The sequence below is a fragment of the Microtus pennsylvanicus genome, chromosome 14 (genome assembly GCF_037038515.1).
Source record: "Microtus pennsylvanicus isolate mMicPen1 chromosome 14, mMicPen1.hap1, whole genome shotgun sequence".
Lineage (NCBI taxonomy): Eukaryota > Metazoa > Chordata > Mammalia > Rodentia > Cricetidae > Microtus > Microtus pennsylvanicus.
The window spans coordinates 800923-815302 of NC_134592.1; the positions used below are offsets into that span (position 1 = coordinate 800923).

Sequence of the window (14380 nt, forward strand, 5' to 3'; positions counted from 1 at the left end):
GTTTAGTCCCTTTGCTACCCACCCACAAAATAGTATTGTTAAAGATTGCAAAAGGCAGCTACTAACAAAATCCATAATTAGGAGAAAAGGGGGGGCACAATTTTAAGTGAGCCAGATGAGATTCCTATTGCATCAGTGTTCCTTAATCATACCAAATCACCTTACAAAATTTGGGTTAAAATTGTGTGTCCACTCCCACTACCTTGTTTTTTCTCTATCTCTTTTACTGGGATTCTCTCATCAAAGTCTTTTGTTTTATGATTTGTTTGCCACTGATTATTGTTGCACAAGGTTTTGCCTTTTCACCTCACAAGACTGAAATTAAAGTAGTATTTTAGACTATATTTTGAATATACATTCAGGTTGGCTTCTGGGCCCGGAGCATCAATTGTGCCATTGTAGTGCTCTGAGCCATGTTGTTCTAAACAATTCCTTGTTTGTTTCTTTGATTTGAAACTGGGTTTTCACTATGTAGCCCAGGTCAGCTTCAACCTTGGACAGGTGTGTGCCACCATATTTGGGTAAGCAGTTGTTTTAAACTCATCGTGGGGGAGGGAGGAACCCGCCACTTTGCACACATGGACATCAGAGGACGGCTCAGCTTTCAGGACATGGTTCTCATTCCCACTTACTGAAACAGGTCCCTCTCTCATTTCTGCTGATCTGATGAATACCCAGTGTTAGCTGGCCTGTGATCTTCCTAGGTAAAATCTACAAATCTACTGCATTGAATTTTTTTAAATGGGTTTCAGGAATTGAACCCAAATCATCTGGCTTGTGTGGTTAACATTTTTATATGCTGAGCCATCTCCCCACACTTAAATTAACTTTTGAACATAAAGGCCTACTGGCTTTAAGTGAGGACACATTCTTCCATGGAAAGAAGGGAAACCAGGCTGAGGTGAAAGTGTACGTGGAGCACACCCTCTCATTAGTCCACGGTACTCATCTCCTTTCCAAAGCTGCCTTGCTGGTTGGCACACTGGAGGGTTCACACTGTGCTTATTTAAATATTTGTTTCTTTACAAATGGTGAGGTGAAAAGAAAAGGCTCATTTGGAGCTGAAAACACAGAGTTGGAGCAAAACTCTCTGAGGGAGGCTATTAGTAGGCAGCTCTTATCATTGGTGAGACTGTTCCCATAAGGCAAGTCCTGGGATACTAAAGCCTGGTAGTGACTCTCAGACATGGAGAAAATTTTGTAAATATCTCCACTGTGCTAAAATGTGTGCTTAGATACAAGTGAGTGACCAGAACTGGTAAGACCTCACTTGCGCCCCGTGGGCTTGCCAACTGCTTTCTTGAATATACCTTGTAGAAACATTAGACTTATTCTAAGGGAGATCTTTGTTGAATAACTCAAAGTTACCGTCAAGATTTAATCTGTGCAAATTAAAAGATAAAAATTTAATTTAGTTGTCATGTGATTCGTGTAAGAGGGAACTGGAGAGATGTCTCAGCAGTTAAGAACACTGGCTGCTCTTTCAGAGGACCAGGATTCAATCCCCACCATCAACATGGCAGCTCACAACTGTCCATAACTCAAGTTCCAGGAGATCTGGCATCCTCACACAGATGTACATGCAGGCAAACATCCATGCATATAAAATAAAAATAAATAATTTTCTAAAAAAAAGATTTATGTGAGATATTTCAGTTAAAATGTGAGGTTTGCATGCTTGACAGAGGCTGAGTTGGTAAAGTGCTCACTATTCAAACATGAGGATCAGAGTCCAGACCCCCCACCCTCACTTAAAGCCTCCTCCTAATCCCAGCATGCGGGAGGCAGAGATGGAAGCCCCAGTGAAAGCTAGTCACCCCAGGCTCCCTAAAATACTGAGCTCCACGCTCAGAGAGACCCTGCCTCAATATTGAAGGCAGAGAACTGGGGAATATTCCTGATGCTAACCTCGGGTCTCCATGTGTATGCATACACATGCATATAATATACACATGGAACGCACACCAGGCATACGTGTTTAGGAAAAATTGTAATGTTTCTTTGGAAAGAGGAAGGAATTCAAGGAGAGGGAGGGAAGAGGAAAGGTAAAGAAATGAAGGGATGAATGTGATCAATATATATTATATGTATGTAAGAAAATGCCACAATGAAACCCTTTATTTTTGTACAATTGAAATATGCTAATAAAAAAGCAAAAAAAGTGAATGGTTTAGCTAGTTGTAGCTAGATAACTCTTAAATTATATCTCCTCTTTGTATAGAGAAAATTTTAAACATTATACTCCCAAACTATATATTATTGGAGATATAAATGAAATATTATACAAATAAATATAATATCTGAATTGTTTATTGTTACATAAGAATTTTTCTGTTTGTGTTACAAATGAACTATCTAGCTGAATTCACATGTTGTCTAGAATACCTAGTGGTATCATTTTCTGTGTACAAAACAGATTCTCAAAGGTCTCAATCTCAAGATTAATTCTGGAGAGACAGTAGCTTTGGTTGGTCCCAGTGACAGTGGCAAGAGCACACAGTCCAGCTTCTGCAGAGGCTATGTGACCCGGAAGAAGGCTGTGTAAGTACAAACGCTAGGAAAACCAGGGGAAAGAGACCGGGAGATGGCTCAGTGTTTCAGGGTTTGCTATGTGGTCACAGGTGCTGTATTTCCAGCACTCACTTAAAACCAGGCCTGGCCTGGCTTGCACATCCGCAGTCTCAGTGCCAGCAAAGTAAGGACAGGGGGATCTGGGAGTCTTGCTGGCCAGATGTGTGTTGTAGGAGGGCGCTTGTTTGTTCCCGGTGCTCAGCCCTGAAATAACAACACAGAATCTGTATTAATTAAATCACTGCTTGGCCCATTAGCTCTAGCTTCTTATTGACTAACTCTTACATTTAATTTAGCCCATTTCTAGTCATCTGTGTATTTCCATGTGGCTGTGGCTTACCAGCAAAGTTTTGGCACAACTGTCTCTGGCTCCATGGCTTCTCTAAACTCCACTTTCCTTCTTCCAGCGTTCAGTTTAGTTTTCCTTGCCTCGCTCTACTCTTTTGCCCTACGACAGGCCAAGGCAGTTTCTTGTTCAACCAGCGGTATTCAGAGCATACAGAGGGGAATCCCACATCAGAAGCACATCTCAACCCCAGTGCTGGGGAGCTGGAGACAGGAGAATCTGTGAGGCTTGCTGGCCGAATGTATATCTGCAACCCTGGTGCTGGGGAAGTGCAGATGGGAGAATCTCTGGGGCTTGCTGGCCAGCCAGTGTGGATACATTGGTGAGCTCTGAATTCCCTAAGAGGCCCTATCTCAAAAACTAAGGAGGAAAGTGATCCAGGAAGATACCCAAACATTGGTCTCTATGCATACACAAACATTGGTCTCTACACACATACATGAACATGTACACACATACACAAAAAGAAAGAAAAGGCATGTACACAGAATGGAATTTGGAAATACTACCAGCTGTGCCAACTCCCAGTGTTTACAGTGACACTGAGACTAGCTGGGCTGGTCTCCTTCCTGTGCAGCTCTTCACTCAGCTGATGTGCTCCTGGTGTGTATGGGCTCTGGGAAGCCTACAGTGAGCAAGCAGACAAACGCCTCTGCCTTTTGGAGTCTGCATTCTTACATGTGGATTGACAACAAAGAGAGTAAATAGACTATGGACCAGGTTCAAGGTTAATGAGTGGAGAGAAAATAGCAGGGTTTGTGGTGCCAGTTGTCCTAGTGAGGGCTTCCATTGCTGTGAAGACACCATGACCATGGCATCTCTTAGAAAGGAAAACATCTAATTGTGTCTGAATTACAGTTCAGCGGTTTAGTCCATTGTTATCATAGTTGGAAGACTGGCAGCAGGCAGGCAGGCAGACATGGTATGGGATGAATAGTCCTACATCTGGTTCTGCAGGCAGCAGAAGGACAATGAGCCACACTGGGCCTGGCTTGAGCCTCTGAGACCTCGAAGCCTGCCCCAGTGACATAATTCCTCCAACAATGCCACACTTCCCAATAACACCAGTCCCCATGAGCCCATGGGGCCAATTTCACTCATACTACCATACTAGTTCTTCTAAATAATTTCAAAATTTAGCTGGGCATGGTGATACATACCTACATACCTAAAATGTTAGCACTCAGGAGGTTGAGGAAGAGATCTCATGAGTTTAGACCCAGCCTGGGCTACATAGTGAAACTATGTTTTCAAAAAGAGAGAGAGAGAGAGAGAGAGAGAGAGAGAGAGAGAGAGAGAGAGAGAGAGAGAGAGCAAAAGCTGAAGTTGTACTTGAGTGGTATTAGTGAGTGTGTGCCTGGAATGCCACGGCACAGCAAACAACAGAAAAATAGAATTTCAAAATGTGTTAGAAGAGTAATATCTATAGAATGCATGCTTATTTTTTTAAAATTGTATTTATTCCTATTTCAAGAGAGTGCCCGGGAGGGGGTGACAGAAGCTACAGATCACGTGTGCAGTTCAGAAAACGCTCCTCTCCATCCACCGTCATATGGGTCCCAAGGATCGAATTCAAGTGGACAGGCTCGTACAGCAGATGTCCTTACATGCAGAGCCATCCCTCTGGCCCTCTCTTTCTCATTGTCCGTAATCTATAATGTTGGCATTAACGCTTGCCTGAAGCTGGTATTCCCAGGAACGTGATTCTTGATGCTTTTCCTTAACATCAATTGATGTCTTTAAAAAGAAAATCTTGTAGAAGCTAGTCTCTTTTAAATTGCACATCTCAGTTCAAGTTTAAAATATTATAGGCATCAAGTCCATGCTAATATCGACTAACGAAATCACTGGATGAGGGAAAAGCAGTGTCCAGTCTCACATAAATGCCAGGCTGTGAGGAGTGGAGTCTGATGGCCACATCTAGCCCTGTCCCTAGAATATGCTGTGGTAACAGTGCCACCCAGGAAGACAGCTTATTTACTATGAGTTAAAACGATGAGTGGAAGGAACTTTGGTCTTTTGTGATTGAACAGATGTTGAGAAACTAGGAAGACTAGATAGAACATTGCACTGAGAAATTAGGAGGCTAGAACATTGCAATGAGAAATGAGAAAGGCTAGAATATTAGTCTGAAAACAGCAAAGTTGATGGCTTCTGTCTCCATAATAACATCTGTAGCACCTACAGTGTTTGTGTGCCTGTATCTTATTGACAACTTTACTAATACTTAATTTGTGGCTTCATGGGATTTTAAATTGGTTGTTTCTTGAAGATTTATTGATTCCAATCTACCAGGGGGAAAAAAAACTCAGTGTTATTCGAACAATAAATATTTTACCAAAATATAGCTAGTCCTTGCCAAGATTACAACTTTTTGGTTTATTCTTTAGTTTAAGAAGATAGTCGAAAGCCAAGACCTCAGACGGCATCATAGCCTGCTTGGTTCTTTGGTTTGGCACATCAACAGTGGATGAGAACGACATCCGAGATCAAAACGTGAGGCATTACTGAGAGCACATCGGAGTGGTCAGCCACGAGCCCGTTTTGTTTGGGACCACCATTGGTAACAATATTAAGTTTGGGCGTAAAGGCGCTAGTGAAGAGATAGAGCAGGCAGCGAAGGAGGCGAATGCCTAAGGTGAGCATAGTGCTGCCTGGATTCTGAGCACCTCCGGGTTCCGCACAGCCCAGGGCGGGCTAACTCACATTGTACAGTGTCAGGGTTGATGTGGGGAGTATTTCAGATGCAACACCTGCAGAGAAGGGAAAGCTCTAAAGTCCAAAAGAGAAAGATCAGTTGCAAAAGTTATTTATTATATTTAATTTTTATTGTGTTTCACTCTACCTTAAAGAGAGAGAATGATACCCATGTTAAAGCAGGACAAAGAAATTTGAGAAAATCCTGAGCGCAAGCTGAGAAATGGTTTCTGCAAAAATGTTGGTTTGTACCGCCACCTAGTGGTTAATAATGAGAAAGGCGCGCTCAAACACAGGATTGTTGAGCAAGGTTGAGGGGACCGAGCAGAAGAAATAAACAATGCATAAGAAATGGGGAACTGTAAAAAGACATAATAAATTTGAAATTCTTGACAACAATACATGTATCAGTGAGCATTGTGTGATAATTATTAAATCATTTATCTACTTATCCTGTTTTTAAGTTCATCAGAACCACTTAAAAATTGTGGTATGCACCCACTAAGATATATTATAAAAAAAATCTGACACTTGAAAGTTGAAATTAAAGTACATCTAAAATTCATCATTCCAGAAAGTTACAATAGCAAAAAACATTCATTTTGAGGGACATACTTACAAACCACACCATGTGCATTAATTATAACAAAATAACTCTTTTTAAAAAATGTATATTATGCCATGATTTATCATAGTAATTAGCAAGGAATGTAAGTCAGAAATATAACTAGTGGCTTAAAGGCTTTTCCCCTGTAGTTGAGAAGGTATTTCCCCTGTAGTTGAGAAGGTATTTCCTTTTGTTGACCTCACTCTTGTCAGCGAATCTCCTTATAACACACGGTGCTCTCTTGCCTCTCACTTAGACTGGGGACAGATTCTGGAGCTCTTCAACCCAACTCTACAAGTTAGTGCTCACTTTAGTAAAAGAGCATTTATAGACAAGATGCTCCTCACAGCAAACCTAATAGTAACTCACAATGCTGTAATCCAATGGAGAAACTACACACTAGCATGATGAATACTGAAGTTTACAGGCGTGTTTTAACTAGAAAAGAGAGAGAGAGACAGAAAGACAGAGACAGAGAGAGACAGACAGAGAGAGAGACAGAGAGAGAGAGACAGAGAGAAGGGGTTAGGGGAAGAGGGAATTGAAGAAGGAAAAAGAGGGGAGTAGAGAATGGGAGAAGGAGGAATAAAGGAAGAGGAACAACAATGGAAGGTCATTCTTGACCACAGATCCTCATCACTGACCACACAGGGATGCTATGAACTCCATGACCTGTGGACTAAACAACCTGGAAAGAATCACCCCTTTGAAGACACAAACTGCTAAACACATTAAAAAAAAAAAAAGGAAAAAAAACAACCAACTAATGACCCCCAAACGTCCTTTAAAAATCAACTGAATCATTAAAAGGTAGCAAACATAATTTAAAAATTAAAACATTCAAAATATCATCAAAATTAAGATTTCTTAAAAGTACATTTAATAAAAGATTGACCAAAATAATGAAAGAGGTCCTAATTAAGTTGTACCTTATTTACTAAAGATTCGATATTTTTAAGGTGATATATTCTTCCCAAGTTTACCTATAAATCTGATTCTTCAGCAGTCAGAGAATTCCATGAATCTTTTGTATATGTGTAGGAAATGGTGTATGAACACCAAAACCATTTTGTATTTATAAAATCAAAACGTGAGAAGTAGACAAAGCAGCTTTAAAAACAGAACAACAAAACTAGCAGACACTCACAGCATCTAGTCCAAGAGAAGACTTGGAAGTGGTTACTGCAGAGGTGGAAGGGCAAGACAATGTGCAGAGCAGCAGGCTCCAGACACGGCCGGTGCCCATTTTTAACAAGTGGAATAGAATCAAGCAGGTGAAAAAAAATGTAAATGGATGGACCTGGAATAAGACAACCAAAGAACTGTGTAGGTTTTGCTCACACCACACACAAAAAATTAATTTGTCACAGAGCAAAATATTAGCTTGGATTTCAAAAATGAAAATTTAGAAAAGCACTCAGTAGGCTGATGCAGGAGGATCACCATTTAGAGGCCAGCCCACATTACTTAGCAAGTACAAGACAATCTGAGCTATACAGTAAGACAGTCTCAAAAGAATAATTAATTAATAGTGTAGGTGAAAGAAGAAAATCACAATGTTGCAATAAGCAAAGAATTCGGAAGCTATGTGCTATTGTTTAGAGGGGTAAACTGAAAGGAGAGAGACAGCTCAGCAGTTAATAGCACTTGCTGCTCTTCCAGAAGACTTAAATTTGGCTCCTAGCACACATACTGGACAGCTCACAATCACCTGTAGTTCTAGTACCAGTGGACAACGTACCCTTTTTTGGCCTCCCTAGGCACCTGCACACACACACACACACACACACACACACACGCAAACACAAATAAAGATTTAAAAAGTAAATCTTAAAAAAGAAATACTAAACTGGCCAAGCATGTGTGATCCAGAGGCAGTGGCAGGAGAATGTCGTGTCTGAGTAGTGGCAGGAGAATGTCGTGTCTGAGCAGTGGCAGGAGAATGTCATGTCTGAGAAGTCTGAACTGATAATAAATAAGACATTGTCCCCGAAACAGAGTGAGGATATGATCAAGATACATTGTACACATGTAGGAAATTTCTCTTAAAAATATTACAAAAAGAACTGAAACTAAAGGCTAGGGATGTAACTTAGTGTGGAGTGTTTGCCTGGAGTGCACAAGACCCTGGGCTCACCCACCTCCCCCAACACCCAAGAGAAGAGGAAAGAAACACAAGAAAGATTAAATTAAATTAAGACCTTCTTTCAAAAACCACCATTTAGAAACTGAAACGGCTAGACACATGGTACCAGAACATGTTCTGAATGTCTCTGCTTGACCAGCTGCAGGGCACAGGGAGCTTCATGTTTGGAACCCAACCCAGAGAGAGTCCACGAAGAGTTGGGAGTTAGATGGTCTGAGGTCCTAGAAGGTAGACATAATCGAAATACATTGCATATGTGTGAAATCACCAAAGGAAAAAAATGTAAAATACAAAAATCAAAACCCACAACACTACCACACTGGTTTACCTGGCATGCAAGAAGCCCCAGGTTCAATTCTCAACACGACATATATAAATCCAGACATTATGGCCCATGCTTGTGATCTCAGCACTTGGGAAGTGTAGGCGGGAAAAGAGACACAAAAACAGTTCAAGGTCATCCTGGGTTGCAGAGCAAATTTTACGTCACCCTGGTCTGCACTAAATACTCTCAAAAATAAGTTTAAAAAAAAAGGGAGGGAGAGAGATGACAGACAGATACATAAGTTTGCACTATGGAAACCAAATGTAAATATTTTGAAACAATGTCTGCTTTTGACTCAAAAAGATACTGAGATTTTGTAGGTCACAGTAGTGTTCTGTTCCATAACTGTGTGACAGTGGCATGCTGTAGAAACTTGTCTGCCAAAAACAACAGGGCTGTATCCATAAAATGTGTCCATTTATTGAGTATTTGATTCGTTGTCTGCACTACATGTGTGCTGTGTCCATGGAGAGCAGGAGAGGGCATGAGATCCTTGAGAACGGGAGTTACAGGAGATTGTTAGCACCATGTGGATGTTGGCAACCAAATGTGTATCCTCTACCAAAGTGGCAAGTACTCTTAACCATTGAGACATCACTTCAGCCCCAAGACTAACATTTTTTTAGAGAAAAAAGTCTCTAGAAATTAAATGTTCAGAAAGAATATTTAAACTTCTATCCTTGTTGAAATGTGTGCCAAAATCCAACAGAATATGACTAATACAGATCACAGATGTTAGAAGCTATCCCACTATAATAAAATAATGCTCAATTTATTAAAAACGCATTTATCAAGAAATAAATAAAGAACAGAGCCTTAAATTTTTCCCAAGACTGAAAAATACTTTTAGCAAAAAATAAGGCTTTTAAAAAAGAAGTTGTGATAAAATTTGTTTCAGCTTATTTGGGCTTTGTGTGGTGTTTTTGTTTTGATTGGTTGGTTGATTTTTTTGTTGTTGTTACTTTTGTTTTGTTTGTTTGTTTAAGACAGAGCCCTTCCTGTCCTGAGACTCACTACATAAACAAGACTGGCTTGAACTCACAGAGAGCCACCTGCCTCTGCCTCCTCAGTGCTGGAATTAAAGCCATACACCACCATACCATACTTTTGGGCTTGTTTCTAACGCGAGTTCTCCTATACCCAACATTGACTTGAGAATGGCCTTGACTCCTGAGCATCCTGCCCAGACTTCTCAGCACTGGGTTTCCGCGTGGGCAGCACCACACCCTGCTAAATGGCGTTCATTCTGTCATCCTGCTTTTCAGAGTCTCCAAGAGGAAAAGTATAGAGAACCTATCAAACTGCGAACAAATACTTATATTACAGTGTATGCTTCATATATTTTTTAAAGTATTCTGAGGTCATCTAAAAGACATTTGAAAATTCACTACAATTAAGAATTTTTCTGTTTATCTGGTTTGGTCCGAAGTCACGTTCCCTTACTGTCTTTGCAAGGACCTTTTCTCAGAGATGTTCATTTTTACAATGATCAGATCAAAGAGTCTGGATGGCCAAGCTAAAGCAGTCATTAAGCTGGTATCAAAACACAAAATGTGCTTGTCATTTCCCCTTCTAATCATTTAATCACCCTTCTATCTTTGTGCCTTTCCCTCTCTGTATCTCATTAGAAATTCAACACACTAGTGGGGGAGCAAGGAGCTCAGATGAGCGGAGGCCAGAAACAGAATATCATCATTGCTCGAGCGCTAGTTCGAAACCCCAAAATTCTGATCTTAGACGAGGCTACATCTGCCCTTGACACAGAAAGTGAGTCAGTTGCTCAAACTGCACTGGAGAAGGTAAGTGGACAGAATCTTTTCTGAGTCTCACATTGCTGGTTCACTGTTGTTTTTAAGTACAAGAAAGTGCAGATTTGGGGTTCTTTGGATATCAGCTTGCAGTTCCCAGAGTTCCTCTGGTATGAGTCCAGGGTGTGACTTGGAGAAATACAGTTGACATTAAGCATACACACACACACACATACACACACACACACACATACACACACACACACAAGCCATCAATCTGTATAACATTCCATTCCAGCAGGTCTCACCTTCCTGTAGAAACATCCTCTTCACAGAAACAACAATGGGTGTCTTTTGCTTCTTCTATTCACACTGATAGATTTTTCTCTTCTTTAATAACTTTTCTTCTTTAATGCCTCGTAAGGGCATTCACATTAACACAATTTCACTTAATATCGGGTCAATGAGATGGCTCAGTTAGTAAAGGCTGAGATGACAAACCTGATGATCTGAGTTTGATCTGGGGGACGTTGTCTGCCAACCTTCATAAGTACAACTTGGTGTGAGCACACACACACACACACACACACACACACACAGATATATGTGTGTGTCTGAATATATGCACATATACGACATTCACAGATACTTTAACATATTTTAGACTTAAAACTATTAAAAAGGTCTGCATAATGCAAACAATGGCTGTGATTACAATTCTCGAGCCCAGATTAATTTTCTACGGAATTTTAAAGTCAAATCCCAAGAAGAACACTCTAGTGTCATCTGAACATGGATAGTAACTCACTTATCTTTAATGTTCTAAATCCTAGAGCATAGACTCAACTGTTCTCAAGGTGTCACTGCATGACCCCCATCTTCTAGTCTCCCCTTTTTTCTCACCAAGAATGTCCTAGTGATGTTAAGAGATACTGGCTTCAGTGGGCAGCCTCCGGGATTTCCAGGACTCTGCATCCTGAAACAAGAGATTTGGACAGGAGCAGGAGGATAGTAGCAGAAACAGAGGAAGTTTATCAAGAAAAATACATTTCCCACAGAGGAACAGGTTAGAGCTGAGAGAAAAGTTAGCACAGTGGCCCCAAGCCGGCTGGGCTTGGCATGGGCTTGCTTTCTTTTGCGTGTATCCGGGTTTCTTCACAGGGTCTGTCTTTTAATTCTAGCCCTAGTGATGGTAGAGGCTTCCAGTCTTTGTCTCTCCCTCCTGGTTTCTTTCACATAATAATCCACAGTCATGTTGAAAGCTTTCAGTCTTGTGCTCTGCCTTACTGTCCTGAATAGTAATAAATTAAATGTATCCCAATAGTTATTTCTCCCAGACATCATGAGATGCTTTTAAAAAAACTAGCAAAAGATCTTACTCACACCAAGGAACTATTTCCCGTTCTTCATGATGACATGGGCTTGTTTGTGTGCATGCAGAGGTTACAATGGGGACACAACCTTTCAGACAGAGAACATTTTCCCTAATTATTTTATCACTTTAAGTAAAAGTACAGTACATTTATGATGGAGGCGAGTCATCTGTCTATCTGTTGCTTTCATTGGTTAATTAATAAAGAAACTGCTTGGCCTGATAGGTCAGAAAATAGGTGGGTGGATTAGACAGAACAGAATTCTGGGAAGAAGGGAAATGAGGCAGACGCCATGGGGCCAGTAGCCAGGTCAGACATGCTGAATCTTTCCCTGTAAGCCATCACCTCGTGGTGCTACAGATTATTAGAAATGGGTTAATCAAGATGTGAGAATTAGCCAATTAGAGGCTAAAACTAAGGGGCCAGGCAGTGTTTAAATGAATACAGTTTGTATGATGTTATTTCTGGGGCTAAGTTAGCCATGCAGGAGTCAGGTGGGATGAAAAGGAGGCCTGCTCGCCTCATCACTACACATTTATATTAAATAAAAATCTGAAAATTCAAAAAATTACAATTTATAGATACAATAATTAAATACATGCACTATTAATATTTTAACATATCTTATTTAGTCTTTTTTTCCTACAGATATTTTAAACATTGTCATAACTAAAGACATTAATTTTCTTCCACAGTTCCCATGTAGCATTTTAACATGATTTCATTGGTTTCAATTCTGAATCACCAATGCTTTGAAGAGTTTCCTGTTCTTATAGATTGGAACTGCGAGACTTTGAAACAAGCCTCCTTCACCTCAGGAATCATATCCTTTCAGAGGGAGGAGGAAGCAATTGCATCTGAGCCTAACACCACCCTTCTAGGGCTGACAGGGGATCAAAACAAGCTTCTTGGTGTTCAGAGTTCCACTTTCCTTCTCTGAAGTGGAGGATAATAGAATTAGAAATAAGAAAATTAAATGTCTGTGATAGATGAGCAGCGATGCAGACAATCACTTGCAGTGCGCCTGCCGAGCACCTGCTCCTGGGCCGGGCTTGAATGGGAAGCACTGAGCTCAAGGTTAGCAAGTGCAGCCACGTGGAGAAAAACAAGCTCAGAGGCTCAAATTGGTTCACAGAACTGTTTCAGCTCTGGTGTATGCCAGCTAGCACAGAGTATCGTAGTGTAGTGACAGGTGCCCTGCATGGCAGAAACAGACCTTACCTATGATGAGGTCACTAGAACACTCATTTAATTAAAACCTAACAATGACATCATGCACAAAAATCAACTCCAGGTAAATGAAAGGTTTAAACATGAGAGGCACAATAATAAAAAAAAAATAGACAGAAAACTATCTGTGTGTGACAGAGGGTAATATTTTGAAATAGGACTCAAAAGACACAATTGGAAAAGAGATGAGTCACTAAAGTGGACATCTCTAAAATCGGATGTTTCTATCCATCGGAAGACAGCTAGCTTGAGAAGAAAACCTCATATGAGGGAGAAACAGTTGTGATAATACATAGCTTCTCACCAAGCCCCATAACTAGACTGTGCAAACAACTCCTGATAATTAGGAAGAAAAAGATGGCTCCCAAGGAAAAAGGACAAAAGATTTAGGCTAATCACAAAACACAGTGTACATATTTTCACTAGCCAGTTGAAAAGTTGGTCAACTGCATTAGCCATTAGGAAAATGTAAATAAAGATTTCAATGTAATAGCACTCATTTATCTGACAAAAAGAGATCAACTCATTGGTGCAGATAGAATGCTGCCTGCTCTCTCCTGCCTCGTGGGGCTCTATAGATTGGACACCCTATGCCTCAGCAGTTCCTTTTGAGGTGTACAATGATAGATCTTTATGAATTTGTTCACTAAATAAAGACATGCAATAATCTATATTGTAGAAAAAACTAAAGACAGCTCAAACCCAGTTAGCAGTAGAATGGATAAATTATATCCATATGTAGGAGGAAGGACCGCTTGTTCATCCCACTCTCCTGGCTAGCTCACACCCGAAATAACCACACAGAAACTGTATTAATTAAAACACTGCTTGGCCATTAGCTCTAACTTCCCATTGGCTAGCTCTTACATATTAGTTTAACCCATCTCCATTAATCCATGTACCGCCACGTGGCTGTGACTTACCGGCAAGATTCTAACCGGCATCTGTCTGAGGCGGAGGATCCATGGCTTCTGTGACTCTGCCCTTCTCCCTCCCAGCATTCAGTTGTTTTCTCTGCCTACCTAAGTTCTGCCCTATCAACTAGGCCAAGGTCATTTCTTTATTCATTAACCAATGAAAGCAACACACAAAGAGAAGGAACTAGGTATGGGAAGCAAAATGGTTAGTCTCAAAAACATAATATTGAACCCAAGGACTCAGACATTTAAGACTGCAGATTCCATTGCATAAATACACACAAATGTGTACAGAGAGAGAGAGAGAGAGAGAGAGAGAGAGAAAGGGAATAAGCTAGAGGTCTCCTTTGGTGTAAGCGGTGGCAGTGACAGGATGCTGGTAATGGCCTGCCCATGTGATCTGATGGATTGGTTTTGAAA

At 40.7% G+C, this 14380-nt stretch overlaps 1 protein-coding gene across 1 annotated transcript in view; it reads left to right on the forward strand.

The window, feature by feature from the left end:
- The window catches only part of Abcb5 (ATP binding cassette subfamily B member 5), a 99155-nt gene that overhangs the window by 33895 nt on the left and 50880 nt on the right, over nucleotides 1-14380 (forward strand). The window contains 5 exon segments of the mRNA XM_075948527.1: nucleotides 2417-2492; nucleotides 2495-2545; nucleotides 4601-4603; nucleotides 5385-5548; nucleotides 10321-10491. Of these exon segments, the coding sequence (XP_075804642.1) occupies nucleotides 2417-2492; nucleotides 2495-2545; nucleotides 4601-4603; nucleotides 5385-5548; nucleotides 10321-10491 (465 nt within the window).